The sequence below is a fragment of the Zonotrichia albicollis genome, chromosome 22 (genome assembly GCF_047830755.1).
Source record: "Zonotrichia albicollis isolate bZonAlb1 chromosome 22, bZonAlb1.hap1, whole genome shotgun sequence".
NCBI classification, from domain to species: Eukaryota; Metazoa; Chordata; class Aves; order Passeriformes; family Passerellidae; genus Zonotrichia; species Zonotrichia albicollis.
Genome location: NC_133840.1, coordinates 4,988,409 through 5,008,487, shown reverse-complemented (window position 1 = coordinate 5,008,487; position 20,079 = coordinate 4,988,409). Strand labels below are relative to the sequence as shown.

Sequence of the window (20,079 nt, the reverse complement as noted above, 5' to 3'; positions counted from 1 at the left end):
CACGGCGGATTAAGAGGAGCCCAAACCAGGCTCCCCCAGCGCCCAGCCCCACGTGCCCGGGGTACAGGACATCCATGTGACAGCAGGAATGTGGGAACACAATCCAGGCCTTGAGAAACACCCCGGCTGTGGGCAGAGGCAGCGTTTTCAGCTGTGCTAAGGGCAAGGATCACTGCAGCAGCTCCTGGAAAATTCGGAATATGTGGGTCAAACCAAAGAGAAAGCCCTGGGTGAGAGTTCTGCTCCATCTGGGAGCTGTGAGGGGCACTCAGGCACCTCAGCACTGCTTGAGGTGACACATCCAAACCTGGAGGAGTTGTGCCCAGCACCTGGAAGCTTCCCCGCTCTCCACACATAGAAATATAAGCAGCTTTGGGCACACATTGTCTCCAGCCTCACACTGCCCATGGATCACTCATGTTTCCCTGCCCAGCAGGAATGTGTCTCCATCTCAGAACACGTGCCACCCTCTGTGAGCAGTGCCTGCTCCTCAAACCAAGGCAGAGATTTTGTGTTAAAGCTCATTTGCAACACAAAGGAAACGTGATTGAGCCGGTGGATTTCTCCAGACTGGTTCACGTAACTCCACATGGGATGATCCTGTTATGTACACTGTTATGTGCTGGGCTGCTGGGGAGCAGGCCAGTGTGAGAATCAGTAGGGAAAAGGAAATGTGGAGTGGAAAAACATTTAAAAACCTTCATCTTCCTCCACAGAAATGAGAGAGGTGGGGGAAAAAAAACCCAACAAGAGAGGTAGAGTGTGCCAGTGTGCAGTGTATTTTCACTCCATGGCAGGGAGACACGGGGTAAGGACTGTGCTAAGTGACAGCCCCAAAGAGGGCTGGGGGATGAGTCCTTTTGTCCCCTCTCAGTCCCTTCCCCTCAAGCCACTTCATTTGCAGCCATTGATTAAAAGCTCGTGTTAGTAGGAGCCTTTGCTGCCGGGTGAGAGCGTTACCCCGGGCTCTGCAGCACAACCTGGCATTCCTGAATCCTAAAAAGTGCCTGAAAACCCCACATCTGTGGGAAGTGACCACCACACAGCATCCTCCTGCCAGCCACTCGTGCTCTCCCACCCTCATTTATGGGCACTTAAATTATCTGGGGACAAAACATGGGAAAAGCTCCATTGTCAGCAGAGGTTGGGGCTGATCCTGACCTGCACCCCACAGTGACCACCCAGCCAGGTGGGACAATCTCCTGAGGGAGGGCTCATCAGTGCAGGGCTTGGTTTTTACTGACCGTCACCTCGAAGGCAAAGCCTTGGAGCCTGTCCTGCTGGTGCTGTTCTACAGAGAAGCCACAGAGAGCTCAGTGATCCGTGGCTGATGGGGCACTGGGGGCTGGGAACACCCTGTGGTGTTGGGATGTCTGGAAGGGCAGTGGGGGAACAGCACTGCTGCTCTGCCCCCTTCTCATCTCAGTGGTGCCTCAGGGAGCTTCTTTGAGCAGCTCCCAGCTGTCCAACCACATCATCCAAAAGTGGGGAGCAGAGCCTGATCCATGAGCACCTCCTTGCTGTGCAGGGCCACGAGCAAAGCCTGAATGCTCTGTTAGTGCAGCCCCTTCCTGTAAGGTGCTGAAACGGCCATGTTCACCCTCCAGTGCTCCATGGTCTCGCAGGGGAGGGGCTATTCCTCCTTGTCCTGCCGTTCCTCCTTGTCCTGCTGTTCCTCCTTCTCCTGCCGTTCCTCCTTCTCCTGCCGTTCCTCCTTGTCCCGCCGGGCTTTGAGGAAGTCGCTGCGCAGCAGGCGGTAGAAGAGGACGATGTTCATGGGCGTCATGATTGCCATGCCCGCCGTGCCCACGGCGTAGGCGGCCGCGGGCACGTTGTGGCGGTTGAGGAAGAGCCAGCGGCTCATCCAGGCCAGCGTGGCCATGCGGAACACCACGTAGGTGCCCAGGTTGACCAGGCTGTTGAGGCGGTAGCAGGGCGTGTGCACCAGGTTGGCCATGAGCAGGATCTGCCTCACGTGCAGGAAGATGGAGTTGATCTCCACCAGTAAAGCCACGAGGGCAAAGCCCACGTACTGGTGGAGCAGCACGGCGATTCCAAAGCAGATGATCACCTGGGAAGGAGGGAGAAGAGGGGCTGAGCCCATGGGGTGGTTGCTCTCAGCTGCTGCAAGCTGGAACCCCTTGGGCACAGCGTGGAGCAGAGGTGGGAAGGATCATCACAGCAGTGCTATCCCTGCAGCTTTTTCCTGGGTAAATTGTGGCTCTTTCCTGGGTAAAATGTGGCTCTTTCAGAGCCCTGAGCAGAAGCACCAAACCTGTGAGGTCAGGAAATGTAAAACATTGTATTTAAGTTAAAATTCGCGTGTGAGGTGCCGAAGGACAGGTTTGGGTGTTCAACACAAAACCAGCACTGCAGGATCTCACCTGCTGAGCAGAGGGCCTGGGCTCTGGCTGTCCTGCACTCAAACCAGAGGGGGTTTGGGCTGTCACTGAGTGTCCCTCCTCACCATGGAAGGAAACCTGAGTAGTTTTTTGTTCCAGTGGGAAGAGAAGGAAACAGCTGAGCCCCAGGCTGGCTGAGGAGACAAAGCAGCCTGACCTAACCCTGCTGTTATGGCCTGGAGAATGCAGCCAGTTGTGGCCAAGCAGGTTTTTCCACACCCAGTGAATGGACAGGAAGGGAGAGTGTAACCCAGGGCTACGGCTGCTGCTGGCTCAGGGATTGTCCCCAGGACAGGGATTAGGTGGCTTTGGTGTGTCAGAGAGCCCCCTGAAGCACTCTGGGGCTGTTTGGGACAGGATTCCTGCCCCGCACCCTCCCTGCCAGGCAGGGGGACAGGCTCTGCCTGCCCACGCTTCAGCACACTCAGTCTTTTCTTTGGTTCATGCCGTTAATGCTGTTCTCTGTATGGGCTCTGTAATGAGATTATCTGCTCCCCGCTCGTTAAGTCACTGTCTTGGCTTGAATTAGCTCCATTGTGGAGATGAACTTTTGGCTCACCAGCAGCAGCCAGCAGAGCCCCAGGGCTCACTGACAGAGCAGGTCTGACTGCCCCTCTCATCCCAGGTGAGTGCCAGCACTGTCCCTGTCCCTGTCCCCCCTCCCCAGGCCCTGCACAGCCCTGAGCCTCCCCTGCACCCTGCAGCATCTCCAGCTCCAGGCTGTGCCACCCCGCTGCCCTGCAGCATCCACAGTCTCAGCATCACAGAATTGTTTGGGCTGGGGAAAACACTCTGGCACCTGGACAGAGAGAAACCCACAGAGGGCACAGCAAGACAGGCAGGGGGCACTGGAGTGGGGGTCCTGCATCCCAGCTGCTCCAGCCACACCAGGAAAGCACCCTGGGGAGGGAGGTGGATGTTGGGATGTGCAGCCCTTGCTCAAGAGGGCAAGAGCCACAGGAGATGAGCTGCCCACTGTGCCAGAGGGGACACCGGCGTCACTGCTGTCAGTGACACTGTTGTGGATCAGCCCATACTCTGTACACATGTTGTTTCCTACTTTATTGGGACACACAAGACAGGTGATGGACTTTGGACGTGATTAGCATAAGATGTTTGATAATCAGGATGCCTTGGCAAGAACAAACAGAGCTGAAAATTAAATCAGACTGAAAAGAAAATGACATCAAGTTCTGTAAGCAAGAAATGTTGTAAAATGTATAAGTTTGTTTATGTGATGATTAACCCAATCATTGTAATAAAAACTTACTAGCCTGCCTAGAATGGTGTATAAGCATATGTAGTCCACAATAAATTTGGATTCTGACCAGCATTCAGTCTCCCCATCTCTCTCATCATCACTGATAACACCCCATTTTTGAATGCCTTTCTGCAAACCCTCTAAGAGTTCTGCAGGACCAAGAGGAGCTCCAGGCCCTGCTGTCTGGGCTCCTTTCCCCAGGAAATAAAATCAGACTTTGGAGCAGGCAGCAAACAACACAAAACAACAGCAGGAGCCCCCCATGCCCAGCCTCCCTGGTGGTACCCGTGCAGGTGCACTCACCACAGAGTGATGAAAGAGCAGCTCCCAGGACTGATGAAGTTTCTGATTGCACAACATGTCCACAAAGTCTTCAATGAAATAGCCTGGGATTGGGGAGTGCATGAACAAAAAGGGGGTCAGGAAGGGCTGTGCCAACAAATCCCCCTTACCCCAGTGGGCTGGGCAGCCTCCCCTGGGACCTGCTGGTTACATCTGTGTGGGTGGGGAGTCACCCACAGCAAAAGGAGGAAATCGGTGCTTTGGGTCCCTCTAGCAATCACTCTGTAGGGTGTGCTCCCAGGAGGAGGCACCAACCGATTCCTCCAACCCCACGCGGGCACTTTTGGGGTGCCCCGAGCCCCGGCTCCCCCCGGGGCCGGTGCAGGGCAGCCCGGTGCCCAGTAGCTCCTGACTGCGGCTGCCGTGGGACAGAAAGGAGCCACTGTCCTTTGCCAAGAATAGCGCGATTGTTTGAGGTGCCTGAGACATCGCGACATGGCTCGGGGGGCTGGTGTCAGGCACGGACGAGCCCGTGAAGACCCCCGGGGGGACGGAACAAGGGACAGTCCATGGCCACACCTCACCTACAGACACGGCCACCAGGCTGTGCGCCCCGGGCGGGTGTGTGCCCACCAGGTCGTTGGACATCTCGGGGTGGAGGTAGAACCTGCGGGGAGAGAGGCTGTGAGTGTCGGGCAGTGCCTCCAGGTCCCCATTTCCCTGCCGATGTCTTCATTACCCACCTGGTGCTGCCGACCCTCCTTGGAGACCTCCTGTTGCCCTGCTCCCCTCTCCTCCTGGAGTCTCCCCATCCCCTGGTGCCTCGCACCTTCCTCCCTCTCTCAGCGTCCCCATTCTGCAGGTCCTGACACTCCCCAGAATCTCCAACACCCCAATTTCCTTTCGCACCCCCTTGGCCGCAGGCTCCCCTCGGGGGATGCCTCGACGTCCCCGTTCCCTCCCGGTGTCCCGGTTCCCCCGGTGTCCCCGCGGTGCCGCTCACCCGGCCAGCGCCCCGCCGCCGCTGAGCACGCTGTGCGCCAGCGATGTCCAGATGTTGCGCCACTTCCAGCGGTTGCGCCGGGCCGAGGGCGGCGGCGGCACGAGCCGCTCCAGCCCCCGGTTCAGTAGGCGGAAAGCGGCGAAGGAACCGGCCACCACCAGCAGCCCCGGGCTGAAAGCCATGGGCATCCACCGGCCCGCCGGGCTCCCATGGGACCGGCCCCGCTGCCCGCCGGGCTCCGCCTCGCCCAGCCCCGGGGCCCGCCCTGGGCACCGGCACCGCCCGCCGGCACCGCCCTGCCCTGCCCGCATCACCCCCGAGGGGAGGGAAAGCGCCGGGGGCCGCCCTGTCGGGGAGCGGGACACCGGGAGCGGGATAACGGGAACGGAGCCCCCGGGGATGTTCCCGCCTTCCCTGGCACCGCACGGCGCAAGCGGCGCCAGCCCGGAGCCGGCTGAGCGTGGCACGGAGCGGGGAACGCGTGTCCGGTCCCCGTGCGGGAACTGGGACACTTCCCTCGTTCCCCGGAGGTTCCTCCTCCGCCTGGTGGCCGAACGCTTCTCCCTTGAGGTGCTGCGGCCGGGGGTCCCTCACCCCAAAGCATCCCCGGCAGGTGACTCCCGTCGTTGTTTCCTTGGGCAGGAACTCTCCAAGCGCCGCTCACCGCGGCTCAGGATACCCCAGATCACACCTCACCACCGGGGCTGATCGCACATCAAGCGCGGAAAAAGAACTGATTGCTTTGCCTAAAAACGCTCTGCCCACAGCACTGTTATCCCTTATTCCCATGTCTGATCCCGAGCAAAGCTCCCCGAAGTCTGGGATACCCCAGCTCTGCTGTCTGGAGGTTGTGGAAATTCACAATCCCGTAGCCACAGTTTTAGTTCTACCCTACAACTACGCTGCTTTTCCAGCTTCCCGTAATTTGATCGCTCCCTTGTTGCTTTTTGATGTCTCCAGCAGAAGCAGCCCTCGCTTCCCCTCCTGCCGCCGGGCTGAGTCACCGTGTACACACCGATTAATGTCAAACTCCACCTCTGCTTTGAGGTATTAATTTTGGATGAAATCTTCCACTTCCTCTTCGCTGAAACACAAGAGTGTGGAGACAGCTCTTAGTTGCTGTCCTGGCTTTGGGGTGTTGGACACACAAAAACATCAAATACACACTGATGGAAGGGAGGCTGAGTGATTAAATCAAACTGGGAGATGGGTGAGGTTCTTTTCCAACCTAAACGATTCTGTGTTTCTGTGATAGTCCCAACTGGTAAAAAAGCATCTATTCATGCTGCACAAATTTGCTTAAAAGCCAGGCAAGGCACTGTACTTTCATAACAGTTACGTGGCAGGGAGACAGTGCCTGAAGTAATAGGCAGCCCTGAGTGCTCAGGGGATTTTAAATAATCTCGTGTATTAGCAGTGGAAGGATCACACAGGCTAATCTGTTACTGAGAAGACCAAATGCAAAGACATTTTTGTTCAGCAGATGATGTGCTGAGGAAAAGAGAGACATGCCTTGGAGACGTGCTGGGCTGCTCGGGGCACTGAGGAGAAAAATCATTTAACAATTAATTGAGGATAAAATTGCACAGAGCCGGTTTCCGAATGAGAAGTCATCTGCGGTGGTTTAGCCTCAAAAAATATCTTGCCTGCCCTTTTCCCTGGTGGCAACTCCTGCCTTCACCTTCCTGCAGGGAAAATCCCAGGCTGTGGAATGCCTGCAGCTCCAGCCCTGTTTCCTCAGGAGCTCCTCCATTTGTGTTTGTCGAACGTTCAGGATTCGGGCACAGGAATAGTTAAAATGTTTCTGGAGGCTGGAGAGCTTTTACCTTCCACTTCTGCATGGCAGGAATTTAAGCCGAGATTAATTGAGCCTCTGGTTCAAGGACTTTGATCCCAATTGCTAGAGCACTACCAACAGTTACATATAAACTACTTTTTGGGTCGTTTTAGCCCAGATTTTATTTATTTCCCATTGAGTTTCTTACAATCCCGATTCCAGCCTTTTTCCTTCCTCTGCAGCAATGGCATTAACCGGGGGCGGTTTTGGAGCTGCAGACGTCCAAACCCAGTTACAAACAAGTCCCCTGACACCAGATCAGGCCAAAAAATCCAAACCACACGCCGCAGGCTCGGGGGCCAGGCTTGTCCCAAAAGAACCCGGAGGGAAGAGCGGGGACGGGAACTCTCGGGCTCGGCTGCCACCAGAGGTCCCTGCACGCCCGCTGGAGAGCCGGGAGCCCGCTCCGATGGGATTCCTCATCCCCACCTTATTTGGAGACGCTGCCTTTTTCACCCAGATTTCCAGAAGTTTTCCGGCTGTCCCCAAACGACCTCGTTTGCTGCGGGGATGCAGCTCCGGCTGGTGCCGGTGCCTGCTCCCAGCAGGGCAGGGGAATCCTTGCAGATCCCAGCAAGGACGTGCCCAGGTCCGTCCCATAATCCCACAATGGGGGCTTCCCAGCAGCAATCGGGGTGTAAATCGAGGGTACAGAATTTTATTCAATAGCTAGATAATCGTTTTTGTCTCCCTTTCTCAGGCTGGAGTTTCTCTGCAGTGTATCGGAGAGATACAGCTCATTTTCCACAATTAAAAGCTGGCAGTGAACTAAAAATTTAGTGATAATCCACCACAGGAATTCTGCCAGCTGAGCTCTGTCCCCCCTAGATGGTCCCCAACTATTCCTGGGTGGGTTCTGGATGTGTTTTTGCACTTCCACCATCCCTTACTTCAGGAGGTGCCCACTCTGCCCGCAGATTCCGCAGAGGATTCACTGGAGCCCGGCACAAGTCCTGCTCCTGTTTTTGCAAAGCTTCCCTCCCTTAATCTGCCTCTCTGCATCCAGGGAGTCATAAAACCCATCTGCTCATCTAATGCCAGACCTGGCTCACACCTGAAGTAATCTGAGGAGTCCAAGAGCTCAAAACAAATCCAGTTTGGCTTCCAAACTTTAATTAGCTGTTGTCTCCATGCCTCTCTAAACTGTGCCACCACTCTGTCTGCTGAGGCCATAAGAGGTCAGATGATGTAGGAATGCTTTGTATATCCAGGAAGTCTGGAACTCCACACTCCTGAAAGGATCTGCTGTGCAAAATGCAGGTTCTGCATGGCAAAGCATGCCCATGCATTGCAGAGGCAGCTGTAGAGAGAGCCGAAGTAAATTCAAACTGGAGCAGCCACCCCTTCCAGCCAGGAAAAACTCCCTGATGTGGAGAAGCTGGATATTCTCCAGGTAGAACTTGCTGTGGACACTGGAAAAAGGGATTTCAGTCTCTCAGCCACAGAGTTTAAGGCAAGAAATGCCAAAAGTCAGCACTTGAGCCCTGACCTCAGGACCTGAGCTCACCTGGCAGAGGAAATCACCTGTGCTTGCACCACAGTGACCCTGCCCAGGTCTGCAGGCTCTCACTCCTGAGGAAAGCATTTTCCTTCCCCCCAGAGGGTTTGACCAGCACTGCAGGTGTTCTGCTGCCCAGGCTGCTCCTCCTCCCCAAAATCATTCCTGGAATACCTGGAATGTCCCCTGGGAGCTTCCCCGAACCAGCAGGTTCTGGTGCCAGACACCAGCTGCAGCCTGGCATGTGGGAATGCTCCCAAACCACCCAGGCACAGCCTGCTTTGATAAATGACCCCAGGGCAGCTTCATCTGGATGCTCTTCTTCTGCCCTTCCTTTTTCCCAGCACTGGAAGGATTTTTTTTAACTCAGGACTTGGCACAAGGGATTTTTTGACAGCAGAGTGTCCCCAAGGATGCTGCAGGCTCAGCTGCTCCTCCAGGGCTGTGCTGGACCAGTGGCTCAGAGGAGAGGATGTGCTCCCTCCTCACTCCAGCTGCACAGGTGTGCCATGGGATGAACAGAATTCCATTGGTGGCAAATCCCCTTCAATCTCAGCAGCATGGGCAGCTCTCCTCTGCTTTCTGCAGCTGCCGTGCCCCAAATGTTTTTGACTTTCTGAACTGTCAGTGTGCTGTTATTGGTAAGGTTTCAGGTTCCTGCTTTCCTTCCCCAGTGCTCACTGTGAAGTGGTGCCAGGTGTCTGCCAGGCCTGTGTCCCATCTCTCACCATCACCAGACGTGAATGCTGAGGAAGAAAATGTGAAACATCACATATAATTATTCTTACCCTGTAAGCAAATTCATTCTCACTAAATTTTTCTTTTCCCCGTCTTCTTCCCTTGTGGGATAAACATTTTTTCCCCTGTTTAATTCACCAGTCTCAAGCTTAAGTAATTTTTGATGAATATGTATGTGCTTCATGATTACATCATGATGCATTTACCACTACATGGGGTTTTGTTTTGCATTTCAGGTTAAGAATGAATCCTCCAAGGTGGAAGCACATCCCAAACCCCCGCACACCCTCTGAGCCCGCTCAATTCCTCCTGTTTTGCAAATACCAGCACAGGAGCTTCCCCCCTGCATCTCCTGCTGCTGCTGGCTCCACAGCTTGGAACAGGTTGGGTTCCCTCCTGAATTGTCTCGTTATTAATATCACAAACCAAGCTGTTCTGAGAGCAGTGCCCCATTAATCACTCCAGCTCTGCTGCAGGTTTCACCTCGCTTCCTCTTCCTGCAGCTGAGCAGTTTCACTCCGTGGGTGCTGCTTGTTAAAATCAGTGGCAGAGCAGGCAAGGGCCCTGAGCTGGGGAAAAGGTGGGAAAAAGATGAATCCACACAGCCATGGCATGAAAAAATGTGCTACTCCAGCTGATGGTGGTGGGAACTTGAAGGCGGGAAAGTTACACTCCTTAAATCCTCGCCTCTAAACTTGGGTTTTCAGCACTGGGGAGGCACAGCAGAAGGGAAGGTATCTAAGAAAACCCAAGGTCAGCTCAGCAGCTGTGGGGAGGCAAGCAGAAGGGAAGGTGTCTAATAAAACCCAAGGTCAGCTCAGCAGCTCGTGTGAGTCAGCACAATGTGGGTGGCAGATCTGCTCAGAGATGTCTGGTGCCCACCTGGGCTCTCTTTGTGGTTGAGGGCACCACTTCCCTTTCCTCTCTTCCTTCCTATGTTTAATCCTGACTTGTGCTACAAGAAAAGGTCTAAAACCCTCTGAGTAACCACCTCTGGTTTACCTAAAAAAGGCCAAAAGATGTTTACAGAGCATCTTCCTGAAAAGCTGCCTCCAGTCCCATCCCAGTCCCTCGAGGGCACGTTGTGTATTCCTGACACACACTCACATCCCTGCAGCCAGCCCCCAGCTTCCCCCTGACATCCAAAGCCCTTTTCCACTTTGTATCCTCTGTCTATCACCTTTCTAATATCCATTCTATCATCTTTGCCTCTGTCAAAGCATTTTGGTTTGCCCTTTCCTTTGCCCTTTCCAAAACCCTTTCCTGGGCGCTCGGCTGCATCCAGCAGCATCCAACAGCCAAATCTGCTGCTCAGCCTTGCAGTGCAAACATCCCTGCACAGAATCAAGCTCCACCTGCCTCATCCCAAGGCTGCACACCTCTTTGCCTGCTCTCTGCACATTTCCATCAGTGAGCAAACGCTTTTCCAGCCGTTTCTGCTGAGTCAGAGAATGCCCGGCAAGGGCTGCTGCTCCTCCACGTGGGAACGCGCTCCTGGGGAATAATTACACAGAGTTTAAATACGGACATTTGGCAGCCAAATTGCTTCACATTCCGGCTCCTGGCCAGGAGGGCAGAGCCCAGAAGCTGCTCATTGCTGCTGTGAGAAAATCCCTCATTCCTGTGGCCATCGTGGGTGTGCAGAGCCTGTGGGCTGGGCACAGCGGGGTCCTGGTACCCTGCTCGTGGCTTGGAGGGTCCCATGAATTTTACTGCTTCCCAAATAACCCATCCTGCACTTCCCCAGCATCCTGCACATGCCTTCTCCTGCAGGTGATACCCACCAGAGGATTTTTATCCCCCCTGCTGCAGATCTCCTGTTCTGCAAGGGAGATGATGGAAGCGCGCTGTTGGTAACTTCCCCCCCTCCCCTTTAATTTTTTGAGGCATATTTTAAGTTGTGAAACATACTGACTGTGAAATAGAGATAAGAACACAAGAGGAGACACAAACAGTGTAGGTGTTACTCCCGGTTTTTTGCAACTCCCACTTTGTTATAAAAATAGCCCGGCAAGCAGCACCCTGCTCCAAGGCATCCTTCACGGGCCAGGGGATGATGGAATTGTGTGCCTGGACACCAGTGGCTGAACCAGGAGCAGAGCAGGGATGCAAGGCACATGCAGAGCTGCTAGAAACTTCATGTTCCTTAAAATCAATGGAGAAAAACCCTACCAAAAAAATAAAATTAAAGAATTTTAAGTGTTGTTAAAATATATAAAATGTAGCAATATCATTCCAAAGTGCTGCAAAAATACCTTGTGTTGAGCTGGAGTGCTTTCCACCAGGAAAAGGGGCAGTGGGAAGGGACCCTGGGATATCACTGAACCCCCTTGAGATTCTGGTCACGCTGCCCATGACACACCCCATCTTCACACCACACCTGTGCCATAATTCCTGTGTGCCCTCGATTCTTTTGCAACTCTAAACCCCAGCAAAATACCTTTAATGAGGCCCGGGCCAGTTGCAGAAATCAGATAACGCTGCCTGGCAGGCAGCCTCTGCCAGGAGCTGCATCTCCTGATGGGTGGGAGCGTTGTGCAAGGAGGGGAGAGCATCACCAGCCGTGGGCTGGCGGCTCTGTGAGACACCAGGGTGTCACCTCGCAGGAGAAAGTCGCAGGCAGCAGCGGTGGTGGCTCTCTGACCTGGGGACAGGTGCCTGAACCCCCCTGGCAGGAGCAGGTGAGTACCCAGAGATGCTTCTCCCAAAAAACCTGGGATGAGGGGAGTGATGCAGGGGGGGTTTGTAGGAGCAAGTCACCACCCTGCATCAAAATCTGCCTTAAATGATCTTCCCCTGCTCCATTTCTTGCTTTTTTTCTCTGTAAAATAAAAAGAAAGATTCCTAATCAGCCTCTCAATGACTGCTAAGGCAAGGAGAGCACTGAGGACCAAGGGGGTTGGCTGTTTTCTAGCCCGGGAGGCATTTTGGGATGGGATTAGTGCTTTCAGGGCAATTCCCATGAGTAACATCTCTGCACAAATGTTGGAGAGGCTTTGGGGAGGCTGAAGCATCTCTTTAGACCCAATTTGAGGGAGACACGGGCTGTGGCAGCAGCTCCCCATAAATAATTATATTTGTTTACAAGAGCCATTACCACATCTGCTCACTCACCCCGCGCTGCAGCTGAGTCTAATGGTGCTGGAAATGAGAAATGAGTTAATTCAGAGGAGAAAAGGGTGCTGGGTTTGGACAGAGAGTTACAAGAGGGGTGTTTGAGGTAATTTTGGTGCTCCATCAGAAATTTAGGACCCTCTGAGCGCCTGCCTGAGCCCAGCATGGAGAGCAGTGACACCATCACTGAGGAGGTCTGCAGGGAGGACGATGTTGGGGACGGACAGTGAGTGCCTGGGGGGTGCTGGGGACCGGGGGGGTTCTGTGCCCACCTCTGCTCCTCTCCCCCAGGCTCCTGGAGGTGACGGTGGCCGGGTACCCAGTGCTGCTGGTGAGGAACAGGAGGGAATTCCGAGCTCTGGGCAGCAAATGTCCCCACTTCGGTGCCCCACTGAGCAAAGGTAACCCCAAGCTTGGGGCAGGGGGGAATAAAACCACCTTGGGGAGGTTGGTTCTCACTGCCCAGCTTGGGGGGGGTCTCTTGCAGGGGTTTTGAGAGGGGAGAGGCTGCGCTGCCCCTGGCATGGGGCCTGCTTTAACATCAGGACTGGAGACATTGAGGAATATCCTGCTCTGGATTGCATCCCCAGCTTTAAGGTGAATTCTTGGTCTCACATTCATTCGCTCTCCCTAGCCCCCTGCCCTGAGCACAGCTCTGTCACTCAGAGCTTCCACACAAGGGATGATTTTGGGATTAGGCAACTCCCTGCCCTAAAGCTCCTTTCAGTCCAAGGCGATGCCACAGATCCCAGTAGTCCTCAGAGCCAGCACAAGTGCTTTTGGAAAGAAAAAGAGGATTTACAGCTCTTCCTCAGTGCTCTTAGGATGAGGAGAAAAGCTCATGAGCTCCTCAGCTCCTCATGTGACACCCAAGATCAGACCTGAGGCAGATGGCACACTGGACCAGGATCTCCAGGAGAGCTCCCACCACAACCTCATGGATGCAGCAATTAACAAACCTCTCCCTTAGGTAACAGTGGAAGATGGAAAGGTGTTCATTACAGCAAAAAGGAAGGTACTGACCCTACCTGCAGTCACTGAGCACAGGCAGTGCCTTGGGCTGCGTGTGACTTGAGCATTTTTCTTTTTTTTTTTTTTTTTTTTTGCAGGACCTGGAAAGCAGCCAGAGGGTGAAGGACACAAGCAGGAGGTGCCTCCTCAACAAGAACACGATGCTGCTGCTGGGGGGAGGTCAGTGAAGGGATCTGAGATCCGAGCTCTGCCCCCTCCACACACGCTGGGAGCTGCTGCTCTCCTCTCCAGGGAGCACCGACCTCCTCCTCCTCCTCCTCCTCAGCGAGGTGTCAGAGGGCTGAGGTGAGCTCTCCTGCAGGTGTGGCTGCCCTGGTGTGTGCAGAGACTCTTCGCCAGGAGGGGTTCACTGGCAGGATCATCATGGCCACCAAGGAGAAGCACGTTCCCTATGACAAATCCAAGCTGAGTAAGGTGACAATGCTCAGCAATGTGACAAGGGCAGCACTGTGCCAGGTCACAGGACACACTCAGGGAGCAAATCAGGAGTGCTGAGGCATCCAGAAGGAATAGGTGTTGCCATCTTATTGCAGGGGTTCCATGCTGTTGTCTCCTTATCACAAAAGTTTCATATTTTCTTGGTGTTTCTCCTCCAAGCACTGACTCTTCCTTGTTCACAAAGCACCCAACTGACTCCATTTCCCTTCTCCACCACCCACCCCACTCTTTTATAGCATCTGCTTCTCACTGGTCACATCTGTAGCCCTGTTAAAGTCAGGCCTGTTCCTAATCTTTGGTAATTGGCCCAGCTGCAACTCCTTAGGGGTGAGATTACTTTCTACACCGTCTTTATTTTCTTATATTCTATCCCCCCACAAATAGGGGTGTTATTTCCAGGAAAGCTTCATTTTCCTCCCAGAAAATCTCTGAGCAGAGTCAACATGAGCTGATGTTTTTATCTCCTTTTGTTGAACTCTTCCCTTAAAAGTTTGATGGTTTTTCTGAGGTCACAAGGTGATGGGGATGGGGCAGTGTGGGGAGCTGTGATTCACTGATGTAAAATTCACCTCTTTTCCAAACTGACTCCACAAGGAACACTTCAGGAGAATTGCTGCCTCTAAGAAATGCTTCATTTCATACTTTTGTTGTGTTTCCAGGAAATGGACTTGAAAGCTGAGGATATCTACCTGAGGAAACCTGAATTCCTCCAAGCTCGGGGTATTGAGTTCTGGACAGAGAAAGAGGTACCAGAGCAGTTCAGTCCTTATGGGGAGGGTTAAACATCCATGGATGGAGCTGTGGGAAGTGGGAGAGAGAACACCAGCACCCCTCATATCTCCCCTGAGTGCCCAAAACCACAGGCAGGACAGGGGAACCTGTGAGATCCGTGCCCCCTCTCTCCTGCAGGCAGTGTCTGTGGATTTCCAGAAGCAGAAGGTTCATTTCATGGATGGCTCCTCTCAGAAGTACCACCAGCTGCTCATTGCAACAGGCAGCCAGTGAGTGCACAAAGTGTTGGATTTTGGGCAGGGATGTAGAGGTGGAGGTAGGAAATGGGGTGGGATGGCAGAATGGAGTGACACAGCCATGGGTTTGTGCTCCCTCCTCATTCTTTGTTTAATTCACACCATGGAATGCATCTGGGTTCTCTCTCTTCCAGCTCTGGTTTCCTCAAAGTGCCAGGTGCAGACCTGCAGAACATCTGCACGCTCCAAACCCCAGAGGAGTCCAGCAAGATCCTGGAGCTGGCAACTGGGAAGAATTTGGTGATTGTGGGAGCCTCATTCATAGGTACCAGGCTGGAGTGGGAGTCAAACCCTCAGTGAGAGCCCCCAAACCCCCTTCTGGTACATGTGCACATTAACTGGAGGCCCTCAGGGGAGGGATGTTCCTTTTTCACCCGGCTGGGATCCTCCCTGGAGCTGCTGGGGGTGTGAGTTACACAGCACACACTCATCTTTTCCTCTGATAGCCAGAAACTTGGAGAGCTATAAACAATTGCTACACATGGACAGAGGGAAATGTGCCTTGTGGAAAGGTCACTGTCCTCCAGAGGAGCTGGATTCCCCAGAAGCACTGGGAAAGCAAGGGGCTAAGGCACAGAAAGGGAGTTTTATGGAACAATACCAGGAGCTGTTCTTTGCATCTCCCAAAATCCAGGAGAACAAAGAAAGGGGGGAGCTGAACACCTCAGAAATGCACAGCAAAGCAGCTCAGCACTGGCAGCACATCAGATTTGCCCTCTGGAAGGGGAGAAGGGTTCCAGGGGTGCAGGCTGATGCTTGCAGCAGGCTTACCTCGGGCATGCCTCTTCCCTGCAGGGATGGAGGTGGCTGCCTTCCTCTCAGACAGGGCTGGAACCATCTCCGTGGTGGAAAGAGAGCCGTTCCCTTACCAGCACGCCCTGGGTCCTCAGGTTGGAGGCGTTGCCATGAAGGTGAGCAGAACCTGGGGCTGATTTCTGGCTTGGAGAACACACGAGAGAGCCAAGGATCCACAGGATCCACATCAGCCCAGGAAACCTCGCCCCTGTGCTGAGTCACAACCCTGCATGCCCAGCCTCTGTGCTCACCCACACAGGGCTGCTCCCAACCCTCCCCACAGCAATTCCTCACCCCAAACCCACCTCTGACAGAGAAAAGCCAGGCTGTGTGTGCCTGCAGCAGGCAGGGACACAAATGGAGTCTCCCTGCAGGCTGGAGCAGCAGCAGCAGAGCTGCCTGCCTGGCTTTTGGCTGGCTACAGCTGTTTTTATAGCCTGGAATTTCCTAATGAATACTCAAACCAGTCCTTTTCAGATGCTGCAAAATAAAGGGGTGAAGTTCCACATGAAAACAGAGCTGTGTGAGCTGAAAGGAAAGGATGGAAAGGTCAGTCCTGCCTTTGTGATCCCTGAACTGCTAATTTTAGGGGGAAAAAAAGCCCAAGTTGAGATATAACCCAGTGCCTACATCAGGCTTTCCTCTCCCATGTCTAGACCCTCCCTTCCTTTTCACTGAGCACAGCTCTGGGCTCAAAGGGCACCAGTAAAATGTTCCTATCCCAGGGACAACAGCGTGATTTTCTTTTACATTCCCAGCAACACACATCAGCTGGACAAGGTGATCCCAACCTGGGGCAGAGAAAAAGACAGCAAAGAGCCAAGCAGCAGGGAGGCTGTGGGAATTAGGACAGAGGTTTTAACTCTTTATTAGTGACCTTTCCTTCTTCCCCAGGTCACAGAGGCTGTCCTTGCCAATGGAAAGAAGCTCCCTGCAGATGTGGTGGTGGTGGGGATAGGTGAGAGCCCTGGGCTTGCTGGATGCTCTCCCCATTCCCAAATTTCCTCCCTGAAATTTCTGTGCAGAATTTCTCTGCATCTCACCCCTGCTCCTCTCCCCGCAGGTTCAATCCCCAGCTCAGCTTTCCTGAAGGGCACCTCCATTGCCAGAGATGTCAAAGGTGCCATCCTGGTGGATCTGGTGAGTGCCAGCTGAGCACCCAGCTCACTCCCCATCCCTCCCCTCCCATCAGTGCACTAATTAATTGCCTTCTGCCCAATTAGCACATGCAAACCAACATCCCCAAGGTCTTCGCTGCGGGGGACGTGGTGACATTCCCAGTGGCACTGCTGGGTGGGGACAGGTCCAGCATCCACCACCAGCAGGTGGCTGAGGCCCATGGTGAGTGAGGGACATTGTTGTCATCTTATTGCAAAATTTCCCTACTTTCTTGGTGATTTCTCCTGGGCAACTCCTCACAGCACTGATTCCTCCTATTCCTCCTCCTTCTTCTTCTTCTCCTCCTCCTCTTTCTTCTTCTCCTCCTCCTCTTCCTCCATTGTCTTCTTCTTCTGCTGCTGCTGCTGCTCCTCCTCTTCTTCTTCTTCTCCTCCTCCTCTTCTTCCTCCTCCTCCTTCTTCTCCTTAAACTCCATCTCTTTCCTCACCCAGCTAACCCACTCTTTTTTAGCACTCATCCTCACTGGACACAGCTGTGGCCTGTTAAGGGCAGGCTTGTTTCTTATTTTTGGTGGACTAGTACAGCTGCAACTCCTAAGGTGTGAGATTTCCTTCTGCACTATTCTCTTACATTCTGTCCCCCCAGAGGACTTGTCACCTTCCAGCTCCCTCAGAGATGGGAATGGCACAGAAAAGAGGCAGCAGGGCACACGAGGAGCAGCATTTTATTTTATTTTATTTTATTTTATTTTATTTTATTTTATTTTATTTTATTTTATTTTATTTTATTTTATTAGCAATGTTGAGTGTGTTGGTTGCTCCCAGGTCGCTGTGCTGCCCTGAACATGCTGGGCAGAGGGGAGGAGCTGCACACTGTTCCTTACTTCTGGAGCACCTTGCTTGGGAAGAGCATCCGCTATGCAGGTAGGGAGGGGCACAGAGGGGAACAGAGCAATTCCTTCCACCAGCTGGGTCTGGGGGTGCTTGTAAAGGTCACCTGGAGCAGCTCAAGCTCTGGAGTGGCTGCCATGGTGAGTTTGAGCCCTGGGGTTCACTAAGAGCTCTTGTTCTTTGCTGGTCTACAGTGGGTCACAGAGGAAGAACTTCTCTCTCCAAACCAAGGAGAGGCTCAAAGTCAGTTCTGCTTGTCCAGGGCCCTCATGTCTGCTGCCCAGCCCTGTCCCAGCCCCAGCACTGTCCCCTCTGTCCCCACCACGCTGTTTCTGAGGTGGTTTGGGTGCAATCTGCTGTGCCAGGGCTCCTGAGCAGGCTCTCTCCCCCAGGCTGTGGGAAGGGATACACAGACACTGTGGTGAAGGGCAGCCTGGAGCAACAGAAATTCCTCATCTTTTACATCAGGTGAGTGAACCCACGGCCAGCCCATGCCCTGGAAGCAGGCACAGCCCTCTCTTACAGCTGCAGGGATCCCACAGAGGCTCCACATCCCCCCTGTGCAGCTGCTGGGTGCTGAACCAGAGAAAAACCAAAGCAGGGCAGAGGGAAGGAGAAGAGAATGAACTCAAACGATGACACCAGCTGGGCAGAGAGCCTGGGACACATCTCTGCCTGTGCCCCAGTGCTGCCAGGCTCAGTGCCCAGCTCCCAGCAGTGCCAGGCTGTGTGCCACCAGTGCCTGTGCATCCTGCAGCAGCAGCCACCCTGCCCTGAGCCCTCTGGGGCACAGCTGCTCCCTGTGCCACGGGGATGCTGAGCTCTATGCCCTGAGGAGATCCACACTCTTCCTCTTTCCATGCCAGGGATGGCCATGTGACTGCAGCTGCCAGCCTCAACTGCGACCCCATGGTGTCCCTGATTGCAGAAGTGTTGTACTTGGGGAAACAAATCTCCAAAGAAGAAGCAGAGTGAGTGGCACCCTGACCCAGCTGCTGGCTCTGTGCTGTTCCACATCAGCAGAGCCCACTGAGAGACACAAAACCAAAATGAATCACTGCAAACCCCCATCCCACCTCTTGTTTGCAGGGCCTGTGACATTGGCAGCATCACCTCGCTGGCACAGAGCTGAGTTTGGTGTGTGGCACTCACAACCAAGTGCCAACAGCTCCACACCCTCCCACCCTGGAGCAATAAAACCATCAGCAAAGCTGAACCCAGCACCTGCATTCTGTGCTTGCAGACAGCCTTTGGCTGGGCAAAGCTCGGCAGAGCTCTGTGCTGGGTAAGAGGAGGGTGCCCATGGCCTGGGGCTCAGCAACCACCCTTCATGCACAGATTCACCAGCCAGAGACACAGCAGCTCCTTCCCTGCCGGCAGGGAGCTCTCATTTAGCACACCGGTCACGCTGACCTTCTCCTCTGCAAAAACACATTTTCCCAGCGAGGGGAGCTGTGACCGAGACGAGCTGCTCCTCTCCCAGCAGGGAACGAGGTGGGCTCTGTGCAGGAACTCGCACAGAATGCCCTGCCCCTAAGGACACAGGGATGCCACCCGAGCTCAGAGCCAGCAGCACCTGCTGGCAGGGTCACTGCTGTCTGCAATGTCACATTCTGGCAGAGAAATCCCAGATCCCGCCCTCCCTGCTGTGTCCCTGCATGCTGGATGCCTGGAGGGGGCGGCCAGATGCTAGAGGAAAGAGTTACTGGGTTTTTGCACGGCCAAGGCTGTGCTTTCTACAGGAAGCCTTGCACTTACTCACCAGTCACATGGGGCTGTGCAGGAGGAAGGGTAAGTCCCAGGAGCTGGGCAAGTTCCCACAGGGACACTCAGTGACAGCCCAAACCCCCTCTGGTTTGAGTGCAGGACAGCCAGAGCCCAGGCCCTCTGCTCAGCAGGTGAGATCCTGCAGTGCTGGTTTTGTGCTGAACACCCAAACCTGTCCTTTAGCACCTCACAGGAGAATTTTAACTCAAACGCAATGTTTTACATTTCCTGGTATGGCGCTTGTGCTCAGGGCAACTCTCTGCTCTGAAAGAGCCACAATTTACCCAGGAAAGAGCCGGGTTTCAGCAGCACAGGGTGTTCCTTCATGCCAGGGGAGGTCTGTAGATTTGTGAGGCACACGGAGCACACAGCTCATACACATCAGAGGAGGGGGAGCACGGCCCAGGAGCTGCTCCTCCCTGCCCTCAGGCACCTTCCACCATCACTTTCTGCCCCTCCATGCACTCCAGGATGTGCTGGGCACTGAGCAGGTGCCAGCTGCTCTGCATGGACTTGCAGCAGAGCAGCTGTGGTGGAAGAGAACTGATCCAAGGGTGTTCAGCAGTCCCAGCCCCTGTGGGTGAGAACCACCCCAAAGAAACCCAGCTCCTTGTAGCCAACAGCAAGAACACACCAAGCACAGCAGCTTTATAGACCCCAGGACAACAGATTTATTCTACTTGTACCACTTAATGGACACCAGGCCACTTTGTGTGCTTTGCTGGGTGCCAGAGCTTGGGAGCAGCCCTGCCTTGGGCAGGCAGATGGAGTTGAGATTGTGCAGACATTTCAGCACAGGGCTGTTCCTCCGTGCCCGCCCTCGGAGCTGGGATGAGCTGTGCTCCTCTGGCAGGCTCTGAGCAGCAGGGCCTGGA

The 20,079-nt window shown here is 54.1% G+C and overlaps 2 protein-coding genes and 1 long non-coding RNA gene across 4 annotated transcripts; 1 reads left to right on the top strand and 2 right to left on the bottom strand.

The window, feature by feature from the left end:
- Positions 1-756: 756 nt before the first annotated feature.
- On the bottom strand, positions 757-5,567 carry TLCD2 (TLC domain containing 2). Its single transcript, XM_005493645.4, is given in 6 exon segments — positions 757-2,071; positions 3,967-4,049; positions 4,530-4,612; positions 4,949-5,407; positions 5,409-5,492; positions 5,494-5,567. Coding segments are annotated over 6 exon segments (1,206 nt in total). The 5' UTR covers positions 5,553-5,567; the 3' UTR covers positions 757-1,633.
- Positions 5,568-6,709: 1,142 nt separating this feature from the next.
- On the bottom strand, positions 6,710-16,592 carry LOC113460089 (uncharacterized). 2 transcript variants are annotated; one of them, XR_012583536.1, is made up of 4 exons: positions 15,734-16,592; positions 15,405-15,568; positions 10,401-10,515; positions 6,710-9,029 (listed from the first exon to the last, which is right to left on the bottom strand). It is a non-coding gene; the product is annotated as an uncharacterized LOC113460089 (long non-coding RNA). The 2 variants fall into 2 exon arrangements; XR_012583535.1 differs by lacking the exon at positions 15,734-16,592 and having other exon boundaries at positions 15,405-15,668.
- Positions 12,300-18,622, top strand: LOC102068350 (apoptosis-inducing factor 3-like). The gene is made up of 17 exons (XM_074557235.1): positions 12,300-12,361; positions 12,427-12,536; positions 12,623-12,732; positions 13,106-13,150; positions 13,245-13,326; positions 13,469-13,581; positions 14,265-14,351; positions 14,515-14,606; positions 14,768-14,898; positions 15,429-15,544; positions 15,906-15,977; positions 16,323-16,386; positions 16,492-16,568; positions 16,652-16,769; positions 17,372-17,470; positions 17,830-17,905; positions 18,304-18,622. The coding sequence occupies exons 1-17, from the start codon at positions 12,300-12,302 to the stop codon at positions 18,410-18,412; spliced, it is 1,563 nt and encodes a 520-aa protein (XP_074413336.1). The 3' UTR covers positions 18,413-18,622.
- The last annotated feature ends 1,457 nt before the right edge of the window (positions 18,623-20,079 follow it).

Coding starts and splice junctions, on each gene's coding strand:
- LOC102068350 (XM_074557235.1), top strand. CDS start 12,300: ATGGAGAGCAGTGACACCATCACTGAGGAGGTCTGCAGGGAGGACGAT. Junction 13,151..13,244: donor TCATTACAGCAAAAAGGAAG/GTACTGACCCTA, acceptor TTTTTTTTGCAG/GACCTGGAAAGCAGCCAGAG. Junction 16,770..17,371: donor GCAGGTGGCTGAGGCCCATG/GTGAGTGAGGGA, acceptor GGTTGCTCCCAG/GTCGCTGTGCTGCCCTGAAC.